At 36.1% G+C, this 27,212-nt stretch overlaps 1 protein-coding gene across 1 annotated transcript in view; it reads left to right on the forward strand.

Moving 5' to 3' along the window:
• LOC131874998 (transcription elongation factor SPT5-like) overlaps positions 1–27,212 on the forward strand; it is a 107,087-nt gene that overhangs the window by 66,258 nt on the left and 13,617 nt on the right. Inside the window, exon 4 of the mRNA XM_059218990.1 lies at positions 25,135–25,266. Within this exon, the coding sequence (XP_059074973.1) occupies positions 25,135–25,266 (132 nt within the window). The remainder of the gene's footprint in view (positions 1–25,134; positions 25,267–27,212) is intronic.

Genomic DNA, 27,212 nt, shown 5'->3' on the forward strand with positions numbered 1-27,212 from the left:
TCCCATTCAATGTCCACCGCCTAAGCAAGAGCATGATATCTCTTCCATCTCCTTCACTAATCTAATTCAAAATCAAGAGAAAAGCACATACTCAAATGGTCCTACTCCAAGTAAAGATCAAGATCAAGGAATCCTTTCATCTTCCAAATCCATTTTAGGTCCTTTCATTCCAAAGTCAAACTCTTCATCCTCCAAATCCATTTTAGGTCCTTTCATTCCAAAGTCAAATTCTCCATCCTTTCCATCTATCTTGGGTCCTTACCTTCCTCCATCCACCAATCCATCACCTCAAATGATCCATATGAAAGATCAACAAAGGAACACATCTTTGAACTTCTTTCAACCATTTATTTAAACATCTTTCCAAAACTATTCTTCCATAATTTCCTTTATCTATTTTGGGTCCTTATGTCCCATAATTCAATTTTCCTCCATCTCTTCATCACTTCTCGAGTTGTGTACCGACACTCATCTTGAATATATTTCCATCTATCCTCACACAAATCTTCAACCATCCTATCTATTATCCAACACCTATTTTCTATCCTTCCATCCCTTTCATTCAACCCTTTACATAATTCATCATCTATGAAATAGGCATTCGTGTCATTTTGTCACATGCTTTCCCATGCTCGAATCTCATGTTCAGTCATTTTCCCAGATATCCATTCATGAAATGCTTTAGAATCTAAGGTTGTTCCTCTTTAACATTTTCTTTTGGTTGGGATACACACTCAATCCAGAAAAGAACTGTAGACACTTAAAAATAATTATTTTAATTATTTTTAATTCCTCACATAATTAATTAATTAATTATGTTAATTAAAATTCTTCTCAATATTAATTAAATATAATTAATATTGTCACTATAGCATATGATTGATTTATTTAATAAATCAATCCCTTTCTTTATTCTTCTAAAAAATCAAATCCTCACAAATCTTCCTCTTAGAATTAATTAGTTAACCTACATGATTCCTACAAACCATCTTCTTAATTCATCATTAACCTAATAAATTCTTCTAGAAACTCCCTAAACTCACTTAACATTATTCTTCTAATTTTTTATTCCCTCCACTCATTCTCTCTCCTAGTCAAATTCTCCTACAAATATAAATCCCACCTAACATTTCCTCTAACCCCCCTCCTAATGAGTCGTTAATGGCCAATCATCATGATTAGCCACAAAGTCAACTCTTTGTCCTTTCATCCAGCCACTAACTTTAAATGCTCTTTTTCTAGATGAATATAAGATTTTCAAAATCTCACATTCCTCTAGGCATTTCCCTCTCCCAAAGAATTTTTAATTCCTTTTTATTCTTCTAATCCCCATAATATCCATTTTTGGAGAATTTTTAATTCCTCCAATGCATCTTGTAGAGTGTGGAGACACGAAATGCCTTTAAGGCATATTTCTTGGTCTCCACACCCTCTCTTGGACCTTGTGTGAGCTCACAAGTAAATCTCAGCCTTTCATCTCAAATTCATCCTAGCCATCCGTTTTCCTCTCCTCTTTCTATAAAATAGGGTTCCATCCCTTCATTCAAAACATCTCGAAATCCAGTAAGTTTATGCTGCCCTTTTGAGCCCAAGAAATCATCTTGGCAACTTGATCATCTCATTCTTATCATTTTTCAAATCCATTCCATTTGTGCACAACATTGGAGAGCCATCCACATCCATCAATCAAAGGAGCACATCAAGTGGAGCATTATCAAGGGGTGCCTTCACTTCATCAAGCTCAATCTGAAGGAGAAGGTAAAATAGCAAGGTGAAATGGTCTTTTAATGATATTTTAGCATTTTGCATGTTTATTTCATTATGTTTTGATCAGTTTACCTTTCAAATCTATTTTCCCCTCTTCATTTTGGCATGCCCGATGGGACCCACGTCTCTAAGAACTAATATTGTTGTGTTTTTAAGTTTTTTTGTGAATTGTGAGATGCAGGTTCTAGAATAGTGCGACTGCAGAAATATATATATATATATATATCTTTTTCGCAGGTTCTAGAATCGCAGCTCTGCATTTTTGCGCGACAGCTCCTCCTTATTTTGTTCTGTTTCTATTTTTTTTTATGTTTTTGTTTCTGTTGTAGCATGACAACTCTGTTATCTGATTTGTTATTTGATTTGTTGTTTGCTTTGTTTTAGTATAATCTGTGTGAAAGTAGGAGAGTATGCTCTTGTCTATATAGACAATCAGAAATCCAGACCTTTCACTTTTCTATTTTGTTTAGCACGACTGTATGCTTTGACCGTAGGAAAGTGTGAAAATAGGAGAGTATGCTCTTGTCTATCTAGACAATCAGAAATCTAGACCTTTTGACACTTTTTTATCTATGTAGTGCTACTGTCTGCTCTATTAATCTGTCTGAAAATTTTTAGGCGCTAACTGTAGTTTACATTTAATTTATTTATTTCCTGTTATATGCTCTATTTAAATATAATCTGTCTGCCCGCAGGAAAGTGTGAAAGTAGGAGAGTATACTCGTCTATCTAGATAATTAGAAATCCAGACCTTTGACATTTTTATTTTATTCTGTTTAGTGTGATTGTTTGCTCTATTAAATCTAGGGTTTCTGTCTGCTCTGTTAAATCTAGGGTTTCTGTTTTGTTAAATTTAGGGTTTCTGTTTTGTTAAATTTAGGGTTTCTATTCCGTTAAATCTTTTTTGTTTTTTTGCCACATCTTCTTTATCTTGACTCCATTTTCCTCCAAACTTCACTAGATTCTTCATATTGCCATTTTCCACATTTTCTTCCTTGGGGGCCTTATCTCAAAAATCCACTTTTTGAAGCCCAAAATCCCATATTCCTCTATTTTTAGGGTTTGCTATAACTTTTTTCCCTTTTATCCAATCACCTCCAAATTTTTTACATATTATCCATCTCCAACTTTTGCTTCTTTGTCCCTCTTGGACAAATTTTCTCATTCCTTCATCTTTCCTCCAAAATCCTCATTTTACGCTTGCCTATCCCTTGGAAAGTGACAAAACCCTAGTCAAACCCCATTTACCCATCAAAACTTCCTTCAAATCCACATTTGTCATTAGTAAAAAAGTTTTTATTCATGTTTTTCTATTCATTCCCAAAAAATTAAAAAAAATTAATATTTTTGTCATTTTGTTGCCTTTTGCAGGACGCTTGTTGAAAACTCTATTTTTCAAACTACTAATCAAGTTGTTTTGTAGGACACTTTTTAAAGACTCTATTTTTCAAACTACTAATCAGGTTGTTTTGTAGGAAGTTTTTTTGAAGACTCTATTTTTCAAACTACTAATCAAGTGGTTTTGCAGGTTGTCTAGCTGATTCAACCAAATATTGTGCATTTATTTAAACTAGGCACCTAGATATTAATTAAAATGGAACGAATCATTGTCTTATGTGTCTTTAAGAAAAGCGTAAAGGTAGGAAAGTATGCTCTCATCTTACTAGATGATCAAAAATCCAGACCCTCCAACCTTTTCTTGTTTGATTGTCTGTTTACCTCTAGCAAGCTTTCCCTCCCAACTTGCTCTTTTAGAAGGTAAGAGGGGAATGACCCAAGTGAGTACACCCGGACCTAGGGTTCCCAACTCACTATAATAAATAGGCCATTGACTATGAAAGGGTTAATGGTTGGGGCTATATGAGAGTTCACTCTCACATTGGGTGCTTAGTAGGATCCTAGAGATCTCAATCATGCTTGCGTGACTACTAAGTTCTTAGTGCTTCATTGGGCTATAGGCCTCAATTGGGCTTGCGCAACTTCGAAGGGTAGCTCCTAACGGGAAGACTTACTAAACACCTTGTTCATAGTGGCCAAAAACCCTCTAGTCATTGGTGCAGGAGGTCGGACCTCTGAAGCGACCCATATTCTTACGGCCCTTAGTAGAGACACAAAGTTTGCCATGAGGAGTTTTCATGGGAATTGATGCTTGGCTGCCCCGAGAAGTGAGTGCCGTGGAGGGGAGCCAGTGGGGTCAAGCATCTAAGTGTCCACTTTGGGTAAGCGTAGATGGGAACCAATTGAGATTCAATGACTATTGTCCTTGCTAGCCTTAAGAATGTTGTATATGAGCATGAGTGTCTTTGAGATAAAATCCATTTAATCATTGTGTTTGCTTTGTTTGATACATACTTGCCCAGAGTAGACTAAAAACACATCACTATCCCCAAACACTTTGCAAAAATATTTGTCAAGACACAAACAAATTGTCCAAGTCATTACCCACACCAAGTCCAAAATTGCGTCAAAACTCCGTCCGTCCCATTTTTTATAAGCCTAAGAGAGAAGCTAAGAGTTTATCCTCTACGTCAACATTCAAGTTTTTCCTTTGAGACACCTACTATCGTCCAAATCAGGGTGGTCATATCCCTTCATACAACTTTCCATTTAAATAGATCCTTCATGTTCATGCCAAAGACAACCTAGTCATCAAGTTTTCTTCTAAACCATCACTACCATACCTTCTTCATCAATCATCCTCAAATTTCTTAAGTCCTTTCATCCTCAAATTTCTTAAGTCCTTTCATCACAAATTTCTTAAATCCTTTCTTTCATCACAAATTTCTTAAATCCTTTCATCCTCAAATTTCTTAAGTCCTTTCATCACACAAATTTCTTAAATCCTTTCATCATCAAATTTCTTAAGTCCTTTCATCACAAATTTCTTAAGTCCTTTCATCCTCAAATTTCTTAAATCCTTTCATCACACAAATTTCTTAAATCCTTTCATCACACAAATTTCTTAAATCCTTTCATCCTCAAATTTCTTAAGTCCTTTCATCACAAATTTCTTAATTCCTTTCATCCTCAAATTTCTTAAGTCCTTTCATCACAAATTTTTTAAATCCTTTCTTTCATCACAAATTTCTCAAGTCCTTTCATCCTCAAATTTCTTAAATACTTTCATCACAAATTTCTTAAATCCTTTCTTTCATCACAAATTTCTCAAGTCCTTTCATCCTCAAATTTCTTGAATCCTTTCATCCTCAAATTTCTTAAATCCTTTCATCCTCAAATTTCTTAAGTCCTTTCATCACAAATTTCTTAAGTCCTTTCATCCTCAAATTTCTTAAGTCCTTTCATCACAAATTTCTAAAATCCTTCCATCACAAATTTTCTAAGTCATTTTATCACAATTTTCCTAAGTCTTTTCATCACAAATATCATGTATGGTCGCAACTTGATCCCAAAAGAAAAAGATGGCTGATCAACAATATGGCATGCTAGACATTGGTGTCCTATATGAAGATCCCATGCAAGATCATACACAAAGTGGGCAACCAAGCGATCAAGATAAAATCCAAAATCTTGACATGGTTAACCAAGATGAATTTTGTCCGGAAGTGCAAACTTTCCTAGCGGATTCTTATAACCAAGAGATGATGGAAAAGTTTATTAAACACAATCTTACTGCACTTTTGAAAACTCTTCTTGAACATGGAGCTCAACTTCCACCTGAATTTAATAGATCTGCTCTCGTCCAGCAACCACAAGGAGACCTCGCTCCCACACAAAGTGTTGCACCTACTATTCAAACTCAATCAATTGCAGCCCCATCAATCATCCAAGCCCAATCAATGTCACCTGCAACACCTCCCACCATAGTCTCTATCTCACCTTCTTCCTCCTTACCATCCATACCACTATCAAATCCAATCTCATCCATTCTCCAACAAACTTCTAGACCGCCTCCTTCTATTCAACCACATATTTCTATTCCACAAACTTCCCTTTCTCCCAACAATGTCACAAATTTTATCTAGACCGCATTCAATCCCATCACAACAGTTGGCGGACCACAACCAACTATCACACAAACCCCAGTGACATTAGTCATCACATCCCATGTTCCCACCTCCTCATCATATCAATATATTGGTGGTGGTGCACCTTCTTTGGTTCATCCAATTCTTGGGGCAAATACAATCCATCAATATCAAAGTCCACAACAACACCTCATCAAGGAAATTCAAGACATGAAGAATATCATCAAAAACATGAAAGAAAAGACTAATAAAAGGAAAGCTTACTCATTCAAAGAGTTTTGTCCTTGTCCTTACGACCCATCTATATCAGTTGCACCATATCCCCTGGGATTTGAGATCCCTAAATTCACCAAGTATGAAGGCAAAGGAGACCCCCACGACCATGTCCGAGAATTCCACATTTTATGCCAAGAAATCTCCTATAGTGACCTTTATCTTCGCAGACTTTATCCCAAGAGTCTCACGGGAGACGCTCTGGCATGGTTCTCATCTTTACCACGAGGTTCCATTGTCTCTTTTCTAGACTTGGCAGAAAAATTTGTGGCCCACTATGCATACAACATGGGTAATGATGTTTCTATGATGGACCTATGTAATACAAAACAAAGGCCTGGAGAAACCTTCACCAATTTCCTACAAAGATGGCAACATCTTATCAAAAAATTCCAGTGGGACATGCCAGAACAACATCAAATTGAACTATTTCAAAAGAACTTGGTGCTTGAACTTTCAAGACCTTTAATATCTCAATGTATCAAATCCTTCCAAAAATTGACCGATAAGGGCCTCGCCCTCGAATGTGTCTTGTTGGAGGAAGGAACCTTGAAACATTACCAGAAGTCATAACAAAGTTCTACCTCTTATCATAACAACAAGCCAAAATTCTGGGCTAAAAATAAAAATGTGGTCAATGATGGTGTAACTGATGCAAAGCGGGTCCACACTGTGGCCGCTCCCCCAAAATCCACCACCAATATTCATCAATTCAACAATGAAAACAATTCAAATCAATCTCAAAAACCTCACAACAATGTCTCAATCCAAGGACGACCACCTCGATCAAATAATAGGACTCCAAGAAATTTCACTCCTCTTGTTGAGCCTATTGAAGTGGTGTTTCAAAACTTGTCCAAGTAGGTATAGTGGTTTTTCCAATCACTCGCTTGTTTGATCCCAATCAACCTAAACCAAGATGGTATAATGAAAATGAGTATTGTGAATACCATCGTATCAAGGGACATGATACACGAAAGTGTATGAAACTGAAGATCTACATACAAGGTCTCATTGATAGAGGTGAGATTGAGGTAGCAAATGCAAAACCTGGTAATAACAATGACAAACTCAAAATGTACCAAGAACCCTTCCCAAAGAATGATAAAGGAAAAGGCTCATCATCTAACGCAATGGGTTATGACTATGCTAATCACGTAACCAGTTTTGATTTTTTAGTAAGTCACATTGAACCTGCAGACAATCATGTCAATGTCATAACCATCCAAGGAGTTAATCCTCCTTCTTCCCAAAGCAGACCAAATCCAGCTAGAATAGTCATTCAAGGTGCCATGCCTTCCACCTCCCATTTCCAGAATGACTGCAATGCAACTACATGCTGAGGAAGAGTCACCATCCAAGGAGTTTCTCCCCCACCAAACTCCCCACCCATGTCTTCCACTCGCCGATATGACCTCCTTGATCAACTTGGGAAGACACCCGCGCAGATCTCCATTTTGGAACTTCTCAAGATTTCTCTGGTCCATAAAGAAATTTTGGAACAAGCCCTTCTCCAATCATGCGTTCCTGATAGCATCAATGCCACCCAATTTTAAACCCTCATTGGAAACATTGCTGCCTAACAACACATTGTATTTGACTCCAAAGATGCTCCCGCAGATGAGGACCATAACAAACCTTTGCACATCGAAGCTCTCATCCACAAGCACAAGGTCAAACATATCCTGATAGATGGTGGATCCGGGCTTGATCTATGTACATACAAATTGATAAAACAATTGGGACTTTTTGAGGATTTGATAGACACATTAGGAAGGATCACAATAAAGGCATATGATGATGCAGAAAGAATTTCAAAGGGCGCAATCACCTTACCTCTTCAAGTGGGCCCCATTACAATTGAAACCCCTTGCCAAGTACTTGATCTTGATCTCCCCTACAACATTCTCCTCGGGAGGCCATGGATTCATTCCTTGCAGGCCGTACTCTCCACCTATCACCAATGCATCAAATTCCCCTATAATGGAAAAGTGATCACTGTCAAAGGTGATCCCCAACCTTTTCAATATTGCAAGCTATTAGAGGGGAAGCATCCGTATCATTGCCCACTAAATAGACTTTTGCTAACACCTCCATCTAACACATCAAATGTTGCCTCCACATCATCCCAAATAAATAATCAAATCAAGATCTTGGACAATGGCTGTGGAAAATACAAATTGGAGGACATCTTATTAATAGGCAACCTCCCTCTCTCTCCTAAGTCATTTGGCAAACCAAAAGAGCTAAAAAAAGACCCGAAACCAGTCATGCAATACCAAAACACCACCTTCCAGCAATGGGGCCCACTTGATAATGAGAACCTCGAAGTAGATATCTCTTCATGGCTGTACCGGGAAGAGGATGATGATCCAACAAGAATATCCAAAGAAATGTACCCAAAAGCATTTTCCATAGTTGAAAAAATGGGCTACAAAGGACACAAACTGGGACCAGAGGAGAAAGGAAGAAAAGCACCCATAAATCCTATCTCTTACAGATACAACCGAGGCTTGGGGTACACCTCGGTGCCTAAGATTACTATCACCGGTGCCCCTTCTAGTCCTTCTTTGGATATCGAAAGCGCTAATGAAGAGGAATTCTATGAAATGCCTTATGAATATGAGAAAGATACCTTCTTCGACGCTTACATGAATACCATCACCCCTGTAACCCCTCCCACTTCACATGAGCTACATCTTGTCCATCCTGAACTCATTGACTGGGGCAACGAGACAAACCCACTTTAGATATCTGCACTGATGATAATGCTCTCATTGCTCTCCTAATAGTGCAAAATATGGAAGATTGTAATAGAATTGAGGGTATTCAACTACACAAAAAGGGATACTTTGGTAGTCAAGTCAATGCCCTTATCCACAAAAAAGATAATAAAAGAAAAAGATATGATTTCCTAGGTGAAAACCTCCTTGAGGTGCCTTTGGATGAACAAGAAATAAAAACAAAGGGCGTATCTGAAAGTGAAAACCTAGAAAAGGCACTTGATGATGAGGGATTTGACCTCCCTACCATTGGTTACCTTCCATAGGACAAATCAAATTTGTTGATAGAAGAAACAAACAACATCAACATGGGCACCAAAGTCATTCCAAAAAATGTGTTCATTGCCAAATCCCTCACTGAAATCGAGAAACAAGACTTCATCAACTTCCTTACAGAGGTTCAAATCAATTTTGCATGGTCCTATTCTGATATGCCAGGGTTGGATCCTACCTTGGTGGTTCACAATCTCGCCTTCCACCCAGATGCAAAACCTGTAAAATAAAAACTCCGCAAAATGCACCCGCATATTGCTCTCTTGGTCAAGGAAGAACTTCAAAAGTTGTTAGACGCAGAATTTATCAAACCCATAGACTACGCTGAATGGGTCTCCAACATTGTACCTATTGGAAAACCTACTGGGGGTATCCACATCTGCACAGATTTCCAAGATTTAAATATAGCTTGTCCTAAAGATGATTTCCGCTCCCAAACATAGATATGATTGTGGATCTTACAACAGGACATGAAATGCTATCGCTAATGGATGGGTTTTCTGGATACAAACAAATCAGGATAGCAGATGAGGATCAGTATAAAACTGCATTCACAACACCATGGGGTACTTTCTATTGCCGGGTCATGCCTTTTGGCCTTAAAAATGCTGGAGCTACTTATCAATGAGCAATGACAACAATTTTTCATGATCGCTTGCACAAAATTATGGAGGACTACGTGGATGATCTGCTAGGCAAATCCAAGACAAGACAAGAGCACATCCCTAATCTAAAACAGATCTTCGAAAGATTGGAAAAATACAAGCTGCACCTAAATCCCAAAAAGTGTGTGTTTGATGTCACATCGGGAAAACTACTAGGATTCATTGTTTCCCGCAGAGGCATCGAGGTTGATCCCGCAAAGGTGAAAGCTATTATGGAAATGCCTCTGCCAAAAAATCTCAGACAACTACGCAGTCTCCAGGGAAAACTCTAGTCTATCAGGCGTTTCATTTCACAGCTAGTCGACAAGTGCCATCCATTTGCACACCTATTACATAAAGATGAAAAATTCAAATGGGATTGCCTCTGTCAAAAGGCCTTTGAAAAATTAAAAGCATATCTAGAATCACCTCTAGTTTTGATGCCACCTACCCTTGGAAAACCCCTCATTCTGTACATATGTGCTAATACAGTGGCATTGGGGGCATTACTGGCACAAACAGATGATCAAGGGAAGGAACACGCCATTTACTACATCAGTCAGACATTGGAAGGATATGAAATCAATTACACCCCCATTGAAAGAGCATGTTTGGCATTAGTGTTCAGCACACATAAACTATGACACTATATGCTAAATAATAAGACAAAATTAATTGCTAAAATTGATCCACTTAAATATCTCTTGTCCAAAGCTGCTCTCACTGGCAGAACCGCCAAATGGGTCATGCTCTTAAGCGAGTTTGACATTGAATATGTGGATAGAAAGGCAATCAAAGGACAAGTCATTGCAGATCAGTTGGTTGAAGCTCCACTTCCAGGTGAGCATCCTCTTCTCACAGAATTACCAGATGAGTTCATTATGACTGTTACCACATCCTCCACATGGAAATTGTATTTTGATGGCTCCTACACTCAAAATGGATCGGGGGTAGGAATATTATTGGTCACACCTCAAGGAGATGGCATCCCCAAATCATACAAGATAGCCTTTGCATGTACTAATAACATAGCAGAATACGAGGCCCTCATCACAGGTTTACGCTTGGCTATCCACTGGAAAATAAAGGAATTACAAGTCTATGGCGATTCCCAGCTCGTCATAAAACAAGTCAATGATGAATACTAGACAAAAGATGATAAACTCCTTCCCTACCATACCATGGTTGAAAATCTTAAACAACATTTCATGGCAATCAAGTTTGATCAAATCCCATGAACAAACAATAGGGCTGCAGATGCAATGGCCACCATTGGCTCCCTCCTTCAAATGCCAGCACACAGTCAGAAGTGCGAGTTCTTGGTCGAGCAATTGTTTATACCAGCATATGACCTACCAGAGTCTGAAATGGTGTGTGTTCTCGTTGGTCCCGAGTCCCCTTGGTACCAAGAAACCTTCACTTTCCTCAAAGACAACACCATTCCCCCACACCTCACCAAAACCCAACAACAAACCTTCATCCACCAATGTGCCCGTTACACCATCCTTGCAGATACCTTGTTCAGAAGGCATTTTGATGGTTCCCTCCTAAGGTGTTTAGATAAACAAGAAGCAGAATGGGCATTACGCGAAGTACACGAGGGTATCTGTGGGTCACACTCAAGTGGACTCACGTTGGCTAAAAAACTTTTGAGAACAGGATACTATTGGCCTAAAATGGAAGAAGATGCATACAATTATGTGAAGAAATGCATCCCTTGCCAGCAACATGGTGACAAGATTCATGCACCATCACAAGAATTGCAGCCATTCATTACACCATTACCCTTCTCGCAGTGGGGGCTCGATCTCATTGGAAAAATCCACCCTTCATCTTCCAACAGACATAAATTCATTATCACCGCCACCGAATACTTAACCAAGTGGGTAGAGGCTATCCATCTTACTTTCACCACTGGCAAGTAAATATCCAAATTCAACTTGAACTACCTAATCTGCCGATATGGCATCCCAAAATTTATCATCACAGATAGTGGTAAACAATTTAAAAACTAGGATGTCAAAGAACTCTGTCAAAAATTCAACATCCAACACCACTTCTCCACTCCATATTATCCCCAAGGCAATGGCCAAGCTGAGGCTTCTAATAAAACCCTAATAAAAATCCTTAAAAATTCAGTCAATGAAGTGGGCCGTGTTTGACACCTCCAAATCCATCTTACATTGTGGGCCTACTGCACCTCCATCCTCACCCCCACAGGTGCCACTCCTTATTCCCTAGTATTTGGTTCCGAAGCTATCCTTCCCCTTGAGATCAAGATCCCCTCTCTAAGGGTATCGCTGCAAAACATCCTACCAGAGGAAGAATATAGAATTGCCCACTTACAAGAGCTAGAATTGTTAAATGAAAGGCACCTCAAGGCTCTGAATCATCTCTGAATATATCAAAACCATCTACGCATGAGTTATCATAAAAAAGTCAGAACTCAAGAATTCGAAGTTGGTGATCTTGTCCTCATGGAGAATCAGAAAAATCTACAAGAAAGAGAAAAGAAAGGCAAGTTCAAGCCTAATTGTCTTGGACCATATGTAATCACAGTGAAATATGGATCAAGAGCTTATCAGTTGGCTACTCCTGAAGGCGATCCTTTGGATGATCCAATGAATATCATGCACCTCAAAAGGTTTTATGCTTAGTCCTCAGAAAGTCTTAAATTGTCAAAAAAATAAAAAAATGAGAAAAAAAGATCCTAAAAAAATCGTCACTTTGGTGAAAACTTGGCAAACAGGCACCTTATGATACAAATTTTTTTTAAAAAAAAAATCAGAAAAAGAAAGAAAAACAATTCGTGGTGCTATGGGCAAGTATCTTGGTGAAAACCTCTGTGCAGGCGCCAAGGTAAATAACTAGATCCACTATCTATCATGTCGATACTACAAATCATCTGCCATCTAGCCCACCCATGCACAACATTCCTTCTTTTTCGCCTCCCAATAAAATATGTGTATGATGATAAGTCTTCGCCTGAGTCATGAACAAGAAATGTCCCAGTGAAACTAAGCTTTTATGCCTCTGTATAAGCTTCAAGAAGTCTTGAGAAACAATCCCAAGTCCATCCTAGTTCTACTCTTGGCAAGAGGTATCATTTGGTCACAAGGAAGAGACTTGTTAGATTTTGTTATATCTTTTCATATAGGCTTGCATCTTTTTCCCTATGACTGCCACTATTTACGACTGCCTGGGTTCTTCCATATCCAGGTATGTTATGATAGGTGCATACTGGAGCATATTTCATAGTATGGCATGTTTTGGATCCTTCTTGTATAAACTGGCGATCTGGTACTAGTGTTTATCAACACTTATCTTCTCGTGTACAAGAGGTATCGGTGTGTTTGAGGGTTTCCTTGCACGAACCCACAACTTTATATTAGTGTTTCTTAACACTTGCATTGTTGTGTGCAAGAAATTCCCATTTGTTTGCAGAGTTAGTCCATGCCCTGGGTTTCTCATGGCATCCTGATTTCTATAATCAGTTGTGCAAGTCACTCAAGGCAACATCAAACTAGGTTGGCTCTCCACATTTGTTGTGCACAAAATCTCACCATCATTTCATTAAATCCTAAACTCAATAATCCCATGGAGTTCTCAATTACCCCCATTTTCCTCCGCGGTCTCACATCTCATATTCTTCTTTCCAAATACCTCACGATTGCTTCATATTTCTTCCTCATTTATCCCTTCCACCCTAATTTTTCTTCCTGTATTTTTTTTTCTCCTCACATAATCAATTTTGATTCTGATCATGTCTTATATAGGATGAATCCTTCCTAAAACTAGACGTTGTGATCGATCATGTCTTATACAGGATGAATCCTTCCTGAAACCAGACGTTGTGATCAATCATGTCTTATATAGGATGAATCCTTCCTGAAACCAGATGCTCTTATCATGTCTTATACAGGATGAATCCTTCCTAAAACTAGACGTTCATTGTGATCGATCATGTCTTATACAGGATGAATCCTTCCTAAAACTAGATGTTGTGATCAATCATGTCTTATACAGGATGAATCCTTCCTGAAACCAGACCTTGTGATCTGATCATGTCTTATACAGGATGAATCCTTCCTGAAACTAGATGCTCTGATCATGTCTTATACAGGATGAATCCTTCCTAAAACTAGACGTTCATTGTGATCGATCATGTCTTATACAGGATGAATCATTCCTAAAACTAGACGTTGTGATCGATCATGTCTTATACAGGATGAATCCTTCCTGAAACTAGACGCTCTTATCATGTCTTATACAGGATGAATCCTTCCCGAAACCAGACATTGTGATCAATCATGTCTTATACAAGATGAATCCTTCCTGAAACCAGACACTTTGATCATCTTTGTCTTATACAGGATGAATTCTTCCTGAAACCAGATTGAATCTAGATCTTATCAATCGAATCGACCAAAATTTTTCAATCTTACCAACCTAAGAAATCAAGCTAATCAAAGAACTTTCTTTTTCATCACGTCAAACCTATTGGGACATCAATTTCGCAAAACTCTAAAGATCAAATACCTCAATTGATCTCCCGAGGGGGCATCACCATACAGTAATCTATCAATCAAGAGCCAGGGCATCCTATCAAACCAATATCAACATCAAAACAAGATTATTCTTTGAATCAATGCGTCATCATACCTCGCTTCAAAGAGGGGCAAAATGTAGACACTTAAAAATAATTATTTTAATTATTTTTAATTCCTCACATAATTAATTAATTAATTATGTTAATTAAAATTCTTCTCAATATTAATTAAATATAATTAATATTGTCACTATAGCATATGATTGATTTATTTAATAAATCAATCCCTTTCTTTATTCTTCTAAAAAATCAAATCCTCACAAATCTTCCTCTTAGAATTAATTAGTTAACCTACATGATTCCTACAAATCATCTTCTTAATTCATCATTAACCTAATAAATTCTTCTAAAAACTCCCTAAACTCACTTAACATTATTTTTCTAATTTTTTATTCCCTCCACTCATTCTCTCTCCTAGTCAAATTATCCTACAAATATAAATCCCACCTAACATTTCCTCTAATCCCCCTCCTAATGAGTCATTAATGGCTAATCATCATGATTAGCCACAAAATCAACTCTTTGTCCTTTCATCCAGCCATTAGCTTTAAATGCTCTTTTTCTAGATGAATGTAAGATTTTCGAAATCTCACATTCCTCTAGGCATTTCCCTCTCCCAAGGAATTTTTAATTCCTTTTTATTCTTCTAATCCCCATAATATCCATTTTTGGAGAATTTTTAATTCCTCCAATGCATCTTGTAGAGTGTGGAGATACGAAATTCCTTTAAGGCATATTTCTTGGTCTCCACACCCTCTTTTGGACCTTGTGTGAGCTCACAAGTAAATCTTAGCCCTTCATCTCGAATTCATCCTAGCCATCCATTTTCCTCTTCTCTTCCTATAAAATAGGGTTCCATCCCTTCATTCAAAACATCTCAAAATCCAGTAAGTTTATGCTGCCCTTTTGAGCCCAGGAAATCATCTTGGCAACTTGATCATCTCATTCGTATCATTTTTCAAATCCATTCTATTTGTGCACAACATTGGAGAGCCATCCACATCCATCAATCAAAGGAGCACATCAAGTGGAGCATTATCAAGTGGCGCCTTCACTTCATCAAGCTCAATCCGAAGGAGAAGGTAAAATAGCAAGGTGAAATGGTCTTTTAATGATATTTTAGCATTCTGCATGTTTATTTCGTTATGTTTTGATCAGTTTACTTTCAAATATATTTTCCCCTCTTCAAGAACCACTTATCATATCCTGGTATTGACATCTTTTGATTACTATATCTCATAAACTTAATCAATTGCTCTAAATCATTGTGATCTCTTAGTCGAAGACATGGCTAGTGAAAAATCTAAAATCTTGCTTCAGTGCCACTATAATTATCAGACCCATGCAATTTTCATTACTTGCAAGCCAATGCAATCAACATAAGAAAATAAAAAGACAATTTCAAAAAAGAATAAGCATGATCAAGAAAAGAAATATCGAGAAAATGCAATGAAATGCAATACCAAAATGCAATACCAAAATGCTTGGCTATGAGAACATGCAAATAACTCCATAGGGGCTATGGACGCCTGACTGGCAATGGAGCAATATTTGTGATATTACAACGATAACCTCATCTGGGCTATGGACACTTGCTGGTAGGGAGGCTCTATCCAGGATGCTTTTGAAGTCAGGGTAACTCATGTAGCTAGCCACACTCAATTCTGAATATTACAATGATCATATGAGCCAGAATAAACCCACTTGCACACACATGGGTAATCAAAGACTAAATACCTTAATCCAGTTTGGGATTCTTCTTCCCTTTTAAGTATGCTTCCTAGGCGCTAGATATGTTCGGTTGAATTTTTCCGAAGGTTCTCAGTGTGGGTTGGGTTTCTATCTTTCAAAAGTTCAAGAATACTTAATTGGGTGGTGCTAGATGTTGAGACAGTCTTAAATATTGCCTTTTTGCAAATGGAAACCTCTATGCTTGGGGGAAAAGTCCATCCACTCTATTCTTCCTACCACATCTCCGATTATCCTTCCTCCAATATCTATTACCCTATCTAAATTCATCACTATCTATGGTATTGCTTCGCGCTTATCCATACCATTTATCCTATCTATTGATTTCTTCTATCATCCAATGCTATCTATGATATTGATTTGCACTTATCCATACCATCTATCCTATTTATTCATTTCTTCCATCATCCAGTGCTATCTATTATCTTGCTTCATGATAATCCATACCATCTATCCTAACTATTCATTTCTTCCATAATCTATCACTATCTATGATCTTCTTTCTCCTATCCATATCCTATCTCTATCCATATCCCCTTTTCCATCCTTGATTTTGATCAAAACTAAGGACAAAAATATGATTTCAAAAAGCTCTTCCTTCATCTTTCTCTTATCCATTTCCACCTCAACGGTTTAGTCATCCATTCAAAATATTCCTTGTCTTTCTATACATTGGGGTAACCAAATACATCTTTCTTCTAATCCAAAAAATTTTAAAAATCACAAAATGTCCAAAAACTAAAAATAAAACTAAAAATAAAAATTGAAAATCAAAGCATGAATGCATGGCCCATCCATCAAGTCAACAATAGGAAAACTCTCAAAGTTTGCAATCAAACTGATCACATGTCTTTTTAATCAATTCATCACTCGAAATATATCAACATCAACATGTCTTATACAAGGATAGGTACACTCAAAACCAGACAAATCGGTCTTATATAGGGTACTCACTCTTTGAAACCATAAATTCTTATCAATCATTGAACAAATCAAAACAATGACATAGAACAAAATGACTGCTGGATTTTGTTCTATTTAGTCTTATGCTTATCAATCCTAGACATACTTAGTGTAGTCACTGTCCTTGATTATCTAGACAATTATCCATATCATATCTCATCATGGCTTGGTGGTCAATGCACATATTCCATATCATAAATAGCATCTACAATGGGGGAAAAATCCTAACCTTTTTGGGAGTAGATCACCTTTGGGTTTCAAACAGATAATCGATCACAACAAACACATCGAGACGAAAACAAGATCACGACAATCAATGGTAAAACAAAGAAACATGAACTGATCAAAACTAAACAAAAAGGCATTTGCAAGATGTTTTATTCGACAAAAATACATAGGATGACATGCATGTTTATCTATGGTTGTTTTTTATTTTTTCTTATCATATCTCCCAAGTGACTCAAGGATGTCTTGAAACGAGAGAAGCAAGGAAGGAGTATGATATTTTCTTTGTTTGCTGGTTATGAGTGAAGCCTTTTTACTATGTAGATTTGTTCTATGATGTGATCTAGTGGCATCAATGAGGACGTGATCTAGTGGCATCAATGAGGACATTTCCAATTTGTATAGGACAAAGGTTAACTCTTATCTATTTACACAAGCAACACTTAGGTCGTCTTGGTTCAATTATACCTTGACGCTTGTGTCATCTTGAAATATCAGAATCCATGTAAGTTATACTCAAGTCATTATGGTTTAATTATACCATGATGCTTGTATCAACTTTCAACAAATCAAGGCCTGATGATGAAAACAAAGGAAGCACTAACACTTTGATCAAACCAGATGGCAACATTGAGAACAAGAATGCATATTAAGCTTTGCATTAGCTACATAATATCATTATCATTTTAATCTGCATTTAGTTGCATTATCATATCATGGCTTTTAGTTGCATATCATCATCATCATCATCATCATCTAGTCACATTCATCATTGCATCCATCACATGCATATCTATCGCATCATCATGGAATCTTTCTTCACTTTCATATCTTCATCATTCTTCCAACTCTCATCTATCATGTCTTATACAAGATGTATCTTTCCTAAAACTAGACATTTTGATCAAGTCTTATACAAGATATATCATTCCTAAAACTAGAGGTTTTGATCATCTTTGTCTTATATAGGAGGTGTCATTCCTGAAACTAGACTTCTTCTAAATTTGATCAATTCTATCAATCCTTTTCATCTGATCCATTCTATCATGTCTTATATAGGATGTATCTTTCCTAAAACTAGATGTTTTGATCAGGTCTTATACAGGATATATCGTTCCTGATACCAAATGCTTTGATCATCTTTGTCTTATACAGGTGGTCTCATTCTTGAAACCAAACAATCTTAATCTTATCAACTCTATCAATCCATTTCATCTGATCCACTCTATCATGTCTTATACAAGATGTCTTTCCTGAAACTAGATGTTTTGATCAGGTGTTATACAGGATATATCATTCCTAAAACCAGATGATTTGATCATCTTTGTCTTATACAAGAGGTGTCATTAATGAAACCAGACTTGATCTCAATCTTATCAATTCTATCAATCCAATCAATCTGATCAATCTTATCAATTCAATCAAACCCATGCATGTCCTCCATCTATTCACTATTCTATCTTTCATATAACATTCTTCTTCTTTCAAGAGATCATTCATGCCTTAAGGCACAAACAATATCTTGAGGGGGAATCATCATATAAGTTTCATATCGACACCAACTTCATATCAAATTTTCATATCAAATCAATTCTTCATACTTGGGGCATCATATCAAAAAAATTTGACGACAAAATGAACGTTTTCTTTGAATTAATGTGTGGTCACATGTCAACTCAAAGAGGGGTAAAATGTAGACACCCGAAAGTTGCACAACAAATTAAATGAATTTTATTCATTTAATTATTCCTAATTCTTCCAATCAATTAAATTAAGATTTAATTAATAGCCCTATTCTTCTAATTGACCAAATAACCAAATTAAAGATTTGATTAAATCTCCTTCTTCTAGACTAACCTATTAATTAAACTAACTTTTGATTAAGTACCCTTAAGCCATTTGATTGAATAAATCTTATTTATTTGATTAAAATCCCTTTTTCCCCTTTTAATTAAATTCACAATTAATTAAAATCTCCTTTGCATTGAAATAAATTAAAATTTATTTAAAAATCTCCCCACTTGCAAAATCCTACAAATGCATGTTGCATCTTCTATTTTGGCTAAAATAAATCTTTTATTTTACCAAAATTACCTATTTTCCCTCACCCACTTAATCATATCCTTTCCCTAAATTTGAAAAGGCCACTTCTCAAAATTGGAAGAAAGTATTCTAAATGCATTAAAGGCATCATTTCTTCAACAAGTTAACTTGTTGAGTCCCCCAAATTTGGGAGGAATCTTACAAATTTGTCCCAAAAAATCCTATTAATCATTAATGGTTCTCAACCTTACCACACAATTAGAGACTTTCTCTCTAACTCAACCCTCATCTAACCTAAGGGTCTCATCAAGCACTCATGGCTTTTACCCTAGTTAACCCAACCACAACCTTACCTCCTAAGGTAACCACCATCTCATCTCAACCCCTCTCAAGGTAACATTTGTCAACTTGGGATAGGATTGAATCCCTCACATGGATTGATAACTTTCAATCCTATCCCTTTTTGAGATTGCTCAATCTCAACCTTCCAATTCACTATTTTACCAATAAATAGAGCCCATTCCTTCTTCAATGGATCCATCTTCATTTGCATCCAATCTATAGCTAAAATGTTTCATGCGGGTTACTAAGGAGCTCCATTGTCTTCTCTTAGAATTTTTAGATCATCTTAGTGGCATTATAGCATATATTTCATCATGTTTTAGTATATCATGCTAGTTTCTTTTCCACACTAGATCAATCTCATCTTCATAGCATTTTCATGCTAGCTTCATCTCACACTAATCTTCTCATTTTGGTAACATATCTAGTTTCATATCCATTTAGCATATCACTAAGATCTTAGTTGCATTCCATTTAGATCTTAGAATCATATGTATATCTCTCATTCTTTAGGTTGTCATCTTTGAGATCAAGTGCTCTTCCAAGCTGAGAGCCACCTTGATTTGAAAGCTCCTTGGAGATAGAGAACAATGAAACACTTTTAGAGTTTTTGGTTGATTAATATGTTTTTCTCACTTGAATCTTCTAACACAATGTTTCATTGGTGTGTTTGAAGTGTTTTCCCTCTTGCAGGTGGAAGACCACATTTTAGGCGTACACTAATCATGTAGAACTTACTGGAAGCTGCATTCTCAGTCTCTACTTCAAGTATTGAGTTACTCAACCCTTTCCTTTCTTGACATGAAAGTTTTCTACCACCCCATGTGACGGTCATTTTCTGCAATCTCACAATATTATTTATGTCATGTCATCCTTTTATAATACTGTCAAATCATTTTGCTAGTTTTCAAATTCATTTTTGTCCAATAGCATTTGCGCAGAAAGTCTGCCATAGAAATTAGCATTTGCATGTTGTGTAATTGCATTGCTTAAAAAAAAAGCATTTGCATGTTGTAATTGTATTATTTCAATATGAAAAATAGAGTAATTTGATTGTTTTAATACAAAAAAAACCATTTGTGTGTTGTAAATTACATTGTTATGTTTGCATTATCATGTCTTGTGTGCTCATTTAGTATATCTGTTGTCTTTTTATGTCATGAGCATCTATTTTTTATAGTCTTCACTACTTTTTCTATTAGTGTAAATTGCATTTAGAATTATTCCCCAACTTAACTTTACCTTTAAGAACATGGTAGACCAATTTTTTTAAAAGAATTTTATTTCTTTATTTCCTTTTCTTTTTAGGACTATAATAATTCTCAATTTATGGATTATTAATCAATTTTAACTTTACATAACATGGTAAGATCATTTTTTTTCAAATTGTTTTTATTTTAATTTTTTTCTTTCTTACATGGAATATAATATTAACTTAAAAATTATTTTCCAGCTTTAATTTTACAAATATATAAAACAAATGATGAAATGGGAAGAAATCCCCCATCATATAAAATATTTCCCTTCTATTAATTCTCATATAGATGTCTTCACTAAAGTTTTCACCACTAGATCATCCCTCATAGTTGAAGGAGATGAACCTAACTTGATCCATTTGAATCCATATGCTAAATTCACATCTTAATTATAACTCTTTGGTTTGATGGTAATTATAATCTATTGATAGACAAATTTTGGGATACATACCAAAATCCCCATTTCCTAACAAATCATCCTCTCTAGTGAATTCCCTTTTTTATGTCTATATCGGCTTAAAAGTTTATTCATTCAAATATTCCATCAAAAGTTTTAGAGGTGAAACCAAGTTTGAAAGCTTGAAAACTTATGCATTAGCAGTTTTAAGTTAGGAGTCTAATTACAGATGTAAAATCCCACTTCATGCATCATTAAATAGCCCTACCTTAAAATCTTAATCTTTTGCTTTCCATTCGTAGACTTGATCATCAAATAACCGAGTGGAAGTGCCTTACTTTCAATCTCATTACCCCATTTTTATTAATGTATCATTTGTGTATTTTTTTCCTCGAAGCTGATTGACCTATCCATTTGATAAATAAAGCACATTCTTTTAACCTGGAACTAATTTTTGGATAATTTAGATAAATTGAGAGATATGGATTAACAAATTTAATTCAACCTTAGCTAAATAGGTATAGAATTACCACTAGTCACCATGGCATCACCTATCAAAATCTACCTTTTCTCCAAAGGTTTCTAGCCAAGTCTTTGCATTTTCCTATTTCCTCTCGTTTAGACTTCAAAGAAAAAAACCTTGCTACCTTATAATTTCCCGCTTGGATTGAAATCCACTTTGTTGTGGTTGAATCATCTCCTCGATGTTTTGAATTTGGTCTGTTTATGCCTATAATTGTTACCTTCGCCTTGTTCAAACTACCATTTTAGGCCTTTCCTTTAGAGTGCCACATTTTTTTATATACACTATGCATATAAATGTATATATGCATTAGGGGAGTGTATAAATATACAAAGAATCATGAGGAACAATTCTTTCAACATGTAGGTCATCTGGTCATGAAATAAAAATCAAGATGCGAGGCCACTTTGGCAGATTTTACACTGTTTTCATAGCAAATCTGAATAATCTGCATTGGGATTTGACCAGGGAAAAATATCAAATGGAGGCTTGGGGCTTTAGAAACTAACATAGGGGTACATTAAAATGCATAAAAATGCTAAAAATGATTGGTTTGACATGAATATCAAGTGGTAACAAAATATCAATCTCTAAAAATTGCTACTCTAAAAGATTTAATAGTGGACAATCAACAAACCTTCTTTGAACCCCCAAAATGGGTACATCAAAAACTCATCAAATCTAATCCTAGGGAGAACTTGTAAATGGACATGAACAATCTCTAATAAGAATTTAATAAGTTTCCAAAGTGGCTTTTCATGAAAATTAATGGGTGTTAAATTATTCATCTCTAGATTGGGCTACTTGGGAAGAATTTGCAGGGGTACTTCTGAGTATGGCAATCAATTTTCTCAACATGGGCCTTTCAAACTTTTCAAAATTTTGAAGGTTCCAACAATCAGCTAGAAACCACTTGAGAGATTTGTAGGGTTTGTGGTTAGTGTTACCCCCCTTACTTTATTTTTAAAAATTTTCCTATCCATGTCAATAAAAAGTCCTTCCTTCCCTATCGCCTTTGCCTTATCAGAGGAACCCTAGCATGTCAGAACTATGTTTGAAGTTCTAGAGGTACCTCTTTCACCTGATATCGCGATGGAAAGGAGGGTTAATGTTTGTTGAGTGGCAACCCATAAACCTCATAGTTCTTACTTCCCATCCTTTATTGATGCCCGATGCTTCCCGATAGACCGATATCAAAGTATCAAAGATTCTCAAGCTCTCCCTGTCGGCTTCTAAGTCAGCTCACCGTCATGCACAATTTCCAAAAAAAAAGTGAATCAAAGGAGATTTGCAAATTACCATCATCAGTGATAGATTAAACGGCTAAGAGAATGCAAAGGTGGCGGCACAAATGATGCCTACAAGAAGAAGTAGCTGCTAGAAGAAATCATGGTGATTAAATCTCAAGACTTTGAAGAAAATGGTGCTCAAAGGAAAAGGTCCTCTCATACAGTTGAATGCTGAACATATGCAGGATGATATCCTTTTCAACTTAACCGACCTTACCCAGGAACTCATAGAAGATGAAGATGAATTTTCAGCAGTCCTTTGGGTACTCATAAAAGAGGAGACGAAGGCATAAATGATCAACAACCAGATTGTCGGTCGGAATCCGGTGCCTGAGCAAGAAGAAGTTTGAAGTTGACAACTGTTTATAATATGATTTTATGTTAGTCCTGGTAAATTTTATTTTTATGTGAAATCATGTTTAAAAGGTCGTTTTCAAGACCGTTACTCTGGGACAAACTCTTTCTTGGAAACGGAAAAAGGGTTTAGATATATAAGGGTAACTAGTACATCATAAGGAGGGTAGGGGAATTTATGAAGAAATAGACTTTGTATTGTTTTCTGAATGACAAGTGGATTATATGGTTTATTTCTGAATATGGAAAATTTGGAACAATTTATCTATATGATTAGACTTCATGCTACAGTAGATAAGTTTTGCATTTTTCTTATGTGAATGCCTCTTGTTCGAATTTTTCATATGATGAGTTATTTTAAGGCTTTTTTCCCCTAATTCATTCATTGTTATATAATATTCATCTTTGCGTGAGTGTTGTATGACAATGGTTAGTTGATAATTATTTAGAGGGGTTCCTTCATTACCTTTATGATTGGTTACCTCACTTTTAGAACTTTTTGGTTAAAAGTTTTTCTTTCCTGCTTTCTAGTTAAAAGAACACCCAAAAATCTAAATATAGATATCATAAGAGGGAGTTGTCCCTCTAAAATTTAGAGGAAAGTTGTAGAAGAACAAACAACTTCTTCAACTATTGATTGATGCTTTATTCCTTCATCCGGGGCTAGGAGTCATTTTTGTTACATTTTAGGGGAACCGAATCTGTTAACCAACAATTAGCCAAAACCACTTGAGTGCAAAGTTTGCAGTGAGCTACAACCACTTGAAAATTGTATCAGTTGAAGGTAAGCCATAAAAACCCATAATGATTTTTGACAAGGGGAAGACTGTAGCACATGAAAGTCCATTTAGAAAGAACTTGCAAACCGTTGTAAATGGGTGCCTAAGAAGGCTTCAAAGCAAGACCCATTCTTTCTAGATTATGGGGAGATATCTAAAAACAATTAGATGATTAAATTATGGAGGATGTTAGTCGGTATAGACCAAGCGCTATTTCTATATATCTTGCAGTGTCAATGTTATTCATGCCAGCCACTTCTAGCCACTTTCACCATCCAAGCTGTCTCTATACATCATAAATGACTGAACTAACTCTTCTCTACAATCTCCACAACATTAAATATGTATTGTTCGATAAATTTAGTGGATTTGGTTTGCATTGAGCAGAGCTCATTCTATGGGTTTCTCCTCTATACCATGTTTCTTTTCAAGAAAAACATTACACAAATGAATCTAGAAAACCTACATATAAGCATACTGCGAAAATTCAATCATAAACAAAATCCAAATTCTGCTAAGTACTTGGTAATTATTTTAAGATTTATGGACTTCTATAGCCATCTTCAAAACTCAGTTATGGGTTCATCTCTTGATGAGATTGTTTTAACCTTTCATATTCTGTTTTTGTTTGTAAGACTATTAATGTCTTGACCTTGGACAATATGTTTTTTATTTTGTAGTCAAGTTCCCTGCAGTCGTGTTAACAAGATTTGATTGGTGAAAGCTCTATGCTTATTTGCCTCCTAACTTGTTTTTTTGATAAAGTTGCATGAAACTAGCTGCTGGTTCAATTGTTTCTAGGATCCATGCATAAAAGAACTAGCCGATCAGATTGCAAAGGATCCTGTATTCAATAAGAAAGCCAAGTAATTGCAACAGAGTGTGCATGGCGCAGTGCAAGATGGTGTTCCACAGCTGGATACACAACAATACTTTTCTAAAATGCAGCAAATTATGCAGAATCCTCAGTTCATGAACATGGCTGAGCGGCTTTGTAGTGCTCTTATGCAGGTATGGATGGTGGGATGCCGCCTAGTATGAAAATACTTAATCCTATGAAATGCTATGATTTGGGAGTCCAAATTGGCCTGTAATTCTATGAAATGTTACCTGCGTACCATAGGTTTTGCATGTGTACAGGGGCTGGGACATGTTTATTACTAATATCCATCTTAATTATGGCCACCTAATGCAGAAGCATACTAGGCATACGTTTATGGGCATCCATAATACATAAAAGATTGTTTATTTCTTATTTTAAAGTTATCAATCAAACGTATATGATCATATACATAGCTCAAACACATTAATAGAGAAGAAGATAGAGGATTCATCAGGGCTGAGTACCTTAGCTTCTTAGTCACAGCTTATAAACACAGACAACATGCCATATGCTTAGAGATCTTGAAAAATGGCTAATTTTGGTGTGTCCAAAATCTGTAATCAACTAGGCAATACAACTCAGAAATATCAAATTTAGTTTGCTGGTTAAAAGAGCATGGAAGCTTATAGGCTATGTTTAGGCATTGCGATAGTTTATTATGCAAGCAATTCTTAATTGTATAATATATCTAAAATTAACCCGCTCTACACTGTCTTTATCTTCTCACTAATAGAAAAACCAATCTTTTGTTTTTAAACCAACAACTACTCTCTATTTTGTTCCACTTGGGTCTATTCTCACCCACAACCTTTCCCATTGACAATGACCCACATACACCTTAGCTTTGACAAGGCCCACTCAATTCTAACAAGTCCAATTCTCACACATACATATGCAACCCCTTATTACTCTATCTTTCACAACCTAACATGCAACCTATCTTCTGTCCAATGACGCCTTTGTTGTCTATGCATCGAATAGCTCTGCTATTTTTAGCCTCCAAAATGTCTACCCATTATTTTCAACACAACCCTTTACTTTTTACCAACCAATACCTCTAAAGAACCTAACCCCTTCTCTCTCTCTCAAGCCCCTCTCCTATCTACCATTGATTCCTCATACTACTCTCTTTCTACATCAATTCTAATTCTGCAATTGATGTCGTTTCCATTATTGATGGCCCCCTTTTTGCTAGATTATATGGCATTTAATATTCTATGGTTTGTTTTCAACAACCCCTCAAAATCATTGATGCCATTTGATTCCCCTGTTGTCATTTCAATTCACCTATTATTTGCATTTTTGTTTGTAAGTTTCAAAAGCCATTCATTGTATTCTTGGTCATTTTCTTTTATGCTTATGTATCAATAGGTTTGATATTGTTGAAGTTTGTGGAATTTGTCTTTTTTCTTGCTAATTCATTTACTGAAAAGTTTCTATAGCCTTTTTCAAATCTATTTCATTTACTGAAAAGTTTATATAGCCTTTTTCAAATCTATTTTGTGAATTTCTAGAATCATTGCAATCTATGAGATTATAGTTTATGTCCCTTGTTTATGTTCCACATTTTGCATACATATCTAGTGGGGTAGTTATAACTACAACAACTAACAAAATCCTTCATGATGAATGTCTATGCCCAGTTCCAAAGCACCTATTTTGGCACAAGAAAGGAGGATGCTGACAACGATTATGGAGAATGTTTTTACACCAACCATTACACTTTTCCTATCATTGCGTCAAATGAGACAACATTTATTTGAACAATTCATATGCCTTGTCACATTACACTTTACATATGATTCTATTGTCATCATGAAGAGGTTTAGAGCTTGGTCAAATCATAGCGAAGCTCTAAAAGATTGATAAGATATGTCAATTGAAACCAAAATCAGAAACCAAATCAAAACAAATGGGAAATATTTTTGGGTAGTGTTGATTGCTTGTTTGCTCGGGTGCTCCTACATTTTGATTTGCAGTACTTTATTTTGATGCTTGAAATTATGGATGCATGCTCTATAAATGATTTAATTCCATATTTATGATGATGATGCCATTTAGTAGATTATTGTAT

The sequence above is a fragment of the Cryptomeria japonica genome, chromosome 4, assembly GCF_030272615.1.
Source record: "Cryptomeria japonica chromosome 4, Sugi_1.0, whole genome shotgun sequence".
NCBI lineage: Eukaryota > Viridiplantae > Streptophyta > Pinopsida > Cupressales > Cupressaceae > Cryptomeria > Cryptomeria japonica.